General features: G+C 53.9%; 1 protein-coding gene across 1 annotated transcript; it reads left to right on the forward strand.

Annotated features, from left to right (window-relative positions):
• The first annotated feature begins 3,515 nt into the window (after positions 1–3,515).
• On the forward strand, positions 3,516–5,912 carry TIC62 (NAD(P)-binding Rossmann-fold superfamily protein). The gene is made up of 6 exons (XM_048674843.2): positions 3,516–3,894; positions 3,995–4,369; positions 4,466–5,014; positions 5,096–5,284; positions 5,374–5,613; positions 5,722–5,912. Exons 1-6 carry the CDS (start codon positions 3,608–3,610, stop codon positions 5,774–5,776), a joined length of 1,695 nt encoding a protein of 564 aa, XP_048530800.2. The 5' UTR covers positions 3,516–3,607; the 3' UTR covers positions 5,777–5,912.
• Positions 5,913–6,658: the final 746 nt, after the last annotated feature.

The raw sequence follows: 6,658 nt of genomic DNA on the forward strand, positions 1-6,658 counted from the left end.
CCCACCCCGCTAGTGGAAGGAGAGTTAGACTGATTTATAAGGGTTTCTTTTCTACATGCTATTGGAGCTTGAGAAGAGAAGAGGCCCTCGCGCACTCCTCCTCCGCCGCCCGACTCGCCACGGCACGCCTCGTCACGACGCGCCGCGGGTTGCGGGATTGAGCCGAGCCGAGCTCACACCTACGCGCTTATTTTTGCCAGTCACTAACGGAGAGTTCTCTGATAGTTGGGCCACGATATGAGACATCAGATCGTGGGCTGTCACGGACTCGGACATGGGTCGAGCCCACGTCTCTCCACGCGGCTGTGTCTATATAAGTGTGCGGTGTCTCCTAACCCTAGCCGCCACGAACAGATCACATCTGCTCCACGCGCACGCCCACCGTCGTTCCCTTGCTGCTGCTGCCGCCGGTGACTCCATCCCGTCCGCCGCGTACACGGTCGACGGGAGAGCAGGTCTCCGAAACCACGCCCTTCTGGTTCCTGTACGGGGTGAGGGGCGAATAGGTTTTTGGGTAACGATTACGCGACTGCTCGCTTCCGATCGTCTACTTCCTCTACGTCTGCGTCGCCTTCATCATCACCACATCCACCGACGCCGAACATGCCGCCGCCGAGAAAGCTGAAGCCGACAAGAAGGCCGCCGAGGACACCGTTGCCACCACCAAAGCCGCGGCCTCTGCATGGCCTACTGGAGGGTATAACTCGTTTATTCCGCTCCTACTGTTTTCTGTTTTAGCCATGCTAGCGTTATACGTAGATCTTTCTGCAATTAGCGTAGTATGTGCTAGCTTCACTGAATATCAGTATGTGTTTATTTGTGTCAATGCCATGCTAGTGATTTACTCGTGGATTAATTTAATCGAGAAATTGCCTATTTACTCAACAGTAAGGAGGAGGTGGAAGGGCATCAAGCGACCCACCCGCGGCCTCCCACACTATTATTGGCCGGAAAGCGAACAGCCGGGCGGCGCTCTTCCGCTGCCATCATGCCATTAAGCGACTCATTAAGGACAACAAACAGCGCGGCCCTTGACGGATCGCCTGCCACTCTCATGATTCCAATGGCCAGAAAGTCGAAAGATCTGCATCGGACGGCTGAAAAACCTGGCTGCGTGAGAGGCCTCAGAATGTGCACAGTTATAATGTATCTAAATACTTAACAATCTCAACCTTTGATATTGATATATGCGAACATATATATGAGGGGCGATGAGGTGCCCATATTAGTTTTTGCCCCTGGCCCCTGAAATCTCAGGACCGGCCCTGTGCGGCGCCAATGTCGGTCAGGGTGGCGCCGCTCGGCCTTGCCGCCATAGCAATGCCCCCCTGGTTTACATCCAAGGTGTCACTGCTGGTTGGGAAAACCTTCTTGCCTAGACAAGTCTCTGTTTTCTGTTTGACGTGGTGGCTTGCTGATTCTAACTTATGAAGATATATTAACTGATGGTAGTTGTCCCCATAAGAGCGAGGTGGGATTATTACCTAAAACATGTGCTAGCTGAGTTGGTAGCTATGGCATTTTAAACTGTACCGTACAGTCACGAGATCAATTCCCCACTATGTTGTACAATTTTTCGCTGATTCGTCAGCTGTTGGGCCCATAAAATAAAGCAGGCCTAGCAACTACGTGGCGGCCCATTAGGGGGTGACGGCGAAATTCCCAACGGCCCAGTAGTTGGGCAATGGACGAAATTTTTATCGTAAAGAACAACCTAATTACGTAAAGAACGCAGGGAAAACAACTAAATGTATGGAGAACTATGAAAGGCTTCTTCCTTTATTATTAGGCAAAGATAATTTTTTTTCTTTTTTTCTTTTCAAGGGTAATGCCAATGTAAGCATATCATTCCTTCTTAGAAAACTTTGTAATGAAATTCCACTACTATATTTATGTGGTGACGGCGAAATTCCCAACAGCCCAGTAGTTGGGCGATGGATGAAATTTTTATCGTAAAGAACAACCCAATTACGTAAAGAACGCAGGAAAAACAACTAAATGTATGGAGAACTATGAAAGGCTTCTTCCTTTATTATTAGGTAAAGGTAAAAAATTATGTTTCTTTCTTTTTTAAGGGTAATACCAATGTGAACATTTCATTCCTTTTTAGAAAACTTTGTAATGAAATTCCACTACTATATTTATATGCTTATTTATGTGAAAATTATGTCCAAAACTTTTCATTATTTGTTTCTTAATTTTGCTTCTCTTTAAAGAGTAATACCAATGCCACTAATTCATTTTTTCTACGAAAACTTTGTTATTTTGATTTTGATTTAGTTTCTACTTCTTATTTAAGGGTAATACCAATGCCACTAATTGATTTCTTCTTTGGAAACTTGTTTTTGCGAAAATTCCACTATTATATGCTTATTCTTTCATATTATAAAAAGCACAATTTTCTGTGTAAATTGTGTGCAGATTTTGTCATGTTTAATTTTCTTCTTAAGTGGTAATACCATTTTCATTAATTCATTTTTCTCGGAAAACTTTATAATTTTGATTTTGAGAAGTAGAGAAGCCATGGATCAAATACCAATGTCACTAATTTATTCTTTATTTAGAAAACTTTTTTTTGCAAAAGAATTTACTATTATATGTTTATTCTTGTATATTTTGAAAACGATTATTTCTGTATAAATTGGGTGCAAATTTTGCCATTATTATTATTATTTTTATTTCTTCTTTAAGCGTAATACTAATGCCACTAATTCATTCCTTGTTAGAGAACTTTTTTTGCAAAAGTTCCAATATTATTTGTTTATTATTGCATATAATAAAAACCACATTTTTTGTGTAATTTTTGTGCAAATTTTATCATTATTTGTTTTCATTTTGTTCATTTTCTTTTTTCTTAGAGGGTAATACCAGTGTCAATAATGCATTCTTCCTTACAAAATTTCTTTTTTTTGGTTTATTACTATTTTCATTTTAGTATATTTGTATAAGGGGGAGCCGGAAGGCTAGAGAAGGTAGAAGCTTTTGAGTTCCCGTGTGCACAAGGTGGGTATGTGAACCGATTCATCGTCATGTACACGTCTGATCGAGCTGCACCTGCACATATGTTTCATTTCTTCCTTGGTTTCTCACCGTGGAGCTGAGTTAGCTCTGTTGGACACGCCGAAATAAAATGAAATAACTGACCCAAATTAGGAATTCAGTCGTCCGATCCGTAGCCACTCCCAAAAGAGTCAAACTGAGGAGAAAATCATCCAAAAATTAGCCCGGCCACGAGCTTCCGCCACGCACAGGGAATGGTGGAGCACGCGCGGACGCAGTCACCACGCACGGCGTCGTGCTCCAAGCCGGACGCCCGCGCGCGCCCTTTCCAGCGCCCGCGTCGCCATCCACGGCACGACCGGCCATGTCCCCATATGCCACCTCGGTTCTCTTCACTCCTTGCATGGACACTGGACGAGGGGATGAGGAGAGGGCCCCACGTTATCCCAGCCCGGAGCACGCGGCCGCGCCACGTCGGACACCACACATCGCCCCTCGACGCGATACGAGGCCACGAGCAGCCGCCGCGGGGGCCGGAGATCAGGGGAATCCGAGTGACGTCCGGGGAGTAACTGGAGCGGTGGAGAGCTACAGCGGCTCGATCGACATGGAGGCCAAGGCCGCCGCCGTGTCCCTGTCGGCGCCGCTGCCCCGGTGCCGCGTCGCCGGCGGCAACGGCCCGCTCGCGTGCTCTGCGTCTGCGCGCAGGTCGCGCAGGTGCGGGTATCACCATGGCGCTCCTCTTATATCGCTCGCTCGCCCCTCCTCCTCTGCTCGCTCCTTCCCCGCCGGCCGCGTCTACGCGATGGCCGCGGCCGCCACGGCGCCGGTGAAGGAGCAGGACCTCGTCTTCGTTGCCGGTGCCACGGGGAAGGTCGGCTCCCGAACCGTAAGGTACTGCTCTTCGACTCTGCTCGATCGCCGCCGGCAGTTTGCGGTTCCGTCCGCTGCTGCATGTGTAATGCATTTGGGAAATGATGCCATGCGCGTGTAGGGAGCTCATCAAGCTTGGCTTCCGCGTCCGCGCGGCCGTCCGGAGCAAGGAGAGGGCGTCGCCCCTCGTGCAGAGCGTGGAGCGGCTGGAGCTCGGCGAAGGGAGCGCCCCGGCCTCGAGGCTGGAGCTGGTCGAGTGCGACCTGGAGAAGCAGGGCGAGGCGGGCATCAAGGCGGCCATCGGCGACGCGGCGCTCGTGGTGTGCTCCATCGGCGCCAGCGAGAAGGAGATCCTCGACGTCACGGGCCCCTACCGCATCGACTACGTGGCCACCGCCAACCTCGTGCGCGCCGCGGCCAAGGCCGGCGTCGAGCACTTCGTCCTCGTCACCTCCCTCGGCACCACCAGATTCGGCTTCCCGGCCGCCCTCCTCAAGTAAAAACGCCGACAGATCAACACCACTTCTTTCTTTCGAACCAGACTTCGTTTTGGCCAAGGATTAATGGAGTTTTGACATGATCGATCGAGCAGCTTGTTCTGGGGCGTTCTGTGCTGGAAGAAGATGGCGGAGGAGGCGCTGGTGGCCAGCGGCGTCCCGTACACGATCGTGCGGCCGGGGGGCATGGAGAGGCCGACGGACGCGTACAAGGAGACGCACAACCTGGTGGTGTCGCCGCGGGACACGTACGTCGGCGGCCTGGTGTCCAACCTGCAGGTCGCGGAGCTTATCGCGTGCGTGGCCAAGAACCGGAGGGCGGCGTACTGCAAGGTGGTGGAGCTAGTGGCTGAGACCACCGCGCCGCTGCTGCCCACGGAGGACCTCCTCGCCAGAGTCCCCTCCGACCCCGGCAGGGCACCGCCCCCGGCGAAGGAGTCGCCTCCCGCAGCAGCGGCGGCACCAGCACCAGTTGCAGCACCTCCAGCACCGGCACCGGCACCGGCACCACCAGCAGTTGCAGCACCTCCAGCACCGGCACCGGCACCAGCAGCTGCTGCAGCACCTCCAGCACCGGCACCGACAGCTGAACCAGCACCAGCTGCAGCAGCAAAAGCAGAGCGGCCGCTCTCGCCCTACGCGGCGTAAGTGAACCGCGGAACTGATATCCTGATGGACTCGTGGTAATGGACGATCATTTCCTCATACATTTTGTTGCATTGCAGGTACGAAGGGTTGAAGCCGCCATCGTCCCCAACACCCAGCTTTAGCAGCGGCACCACCGGTCAGGCGCTGAAGGAGTCGCCCCCTGCACCTGTACCGGCACCAGCACCAGCTGCTCCGGCTCCTCCTCCACCTCCTCCGGCCGCTCCCGCTGCTGCTGCAAAGCCGCGGCCGCTCTCACCCTACGCGGCGTAAGTGAACCAACTGATGTTACATCCTTGGCATCCGAGTGAAGAATTCGGCCTCTGATGGATCCATTAATTTCCTGACGGCGTCGCAGGTACGAGGGGCTGAAGCCACCGTCTTCCCCGACACCCAGCAGGAGCAGCAGCAAGAAACAGGATGCCGGTGATTCTCCATCGCCGCCGCCCACTGCCGCCTCTCCGGATGCAGCGACTAGCACGACCGCCGAGGCTGCAGCCGAGTCGTCGTCGCCGCTGTTGGATTCCAACCCCAACGGTGCTCCTCCCACCGCCCCCGCCACTGGTGATCCAGGGCGCCCGCTTTCACCATACGCCAGGTACTAATTTCTCCCTGTCTTCCTGCTCATCTAGCTCATGGCAATGGCATTCAAATTCACGCGTATGATCCATCCATCTCTCTGTCTGATTAATTGCAACTTTGCTAGGTACGAAGACCTGAAACCTCCAACCACGCCAACTCCATCCGCGCCCAAAGTATAGAACGGCCGGCCGGCGGTTACTTCCATTTACCTTTTCTTTTCCTGCTCGTCGACGGCCTCTGTCCGAGTGCGAGCTCAAGGCACGTGTATATGCCAATTTTCCTTCTTCGAGAAATACAAATGTACTCGACGATACAGCCGACGCCATGAGACATGAACTAACCGTTGGCTTGCACTAAAGAGCGAACAACTTGGAGCATCTCCAGCGGCGCCCCAACAAGGCCCGCCAGACGACTTTTTAGTCGCCGGCGCCGAAAAATCGATTCAATCACGCCCTCAAAGGCCTTTTTTTTGCCGGCTCGGGCCGAAATTGGTGCCGGCGGATACAGGCCGAACCCGATGCGCTGGAGGATGCTTGGGGGCGCCGATCGAATCGTTTTTGGCGCGAAAATTGGCGGGCCCTTCTTGACAGCGACTCGGCTGTTCTCGTCGCTTCGTCGTCCTCATCGTCTCGGTTCCTGCGGGGGAATCAATGCCAAAGTTGCGCGTGCTGCCGCGCCGGTCAGCCTCCATTGATGCCTCACGGGCGGCGCAGTGAAGGCGGGGCGACGCGCGTCCCTCGCCCGCCACGCGTACACACGGCGGCCACACGGGCGCCGCCTATATAAGTCGCCCCCTCCCGCATCGGTGAGCCACGCACAGACCTCGCTCTCCACCGCCGACGCCCCCGTTCCTCCCTCTCTTCTCGCCGTTTCCAGTTCACTCAATGGCCGAGCGCTACCCAGGCGATGGCGCGACGGCGAACGGGTTCGGCTGCCGCCACCTTCACGAGGACGAAGCCCGGCTTCGCTATGAGGCCGAGTATCCGGTCCCGCCGGACATGCGGGTGCCCGGAGCGTGGAGGATAAGCGCCGGCGGGGTCCCGGTGCCACCGCCGCCCACC

This window comes from Triticum urartu, chromosome 5A, assembly GCF_056163025.1.
Source record: "Triticum urartu cultivar PI428250 chromosome 5A, HENAU_Tu73, whole genome shotgun sequence".
NCBI lineage: Eukaryota > Viridiplantae > Streptophyta > Magnoliopsida > Poales > Poaceae > Triticum > Triticum urartu.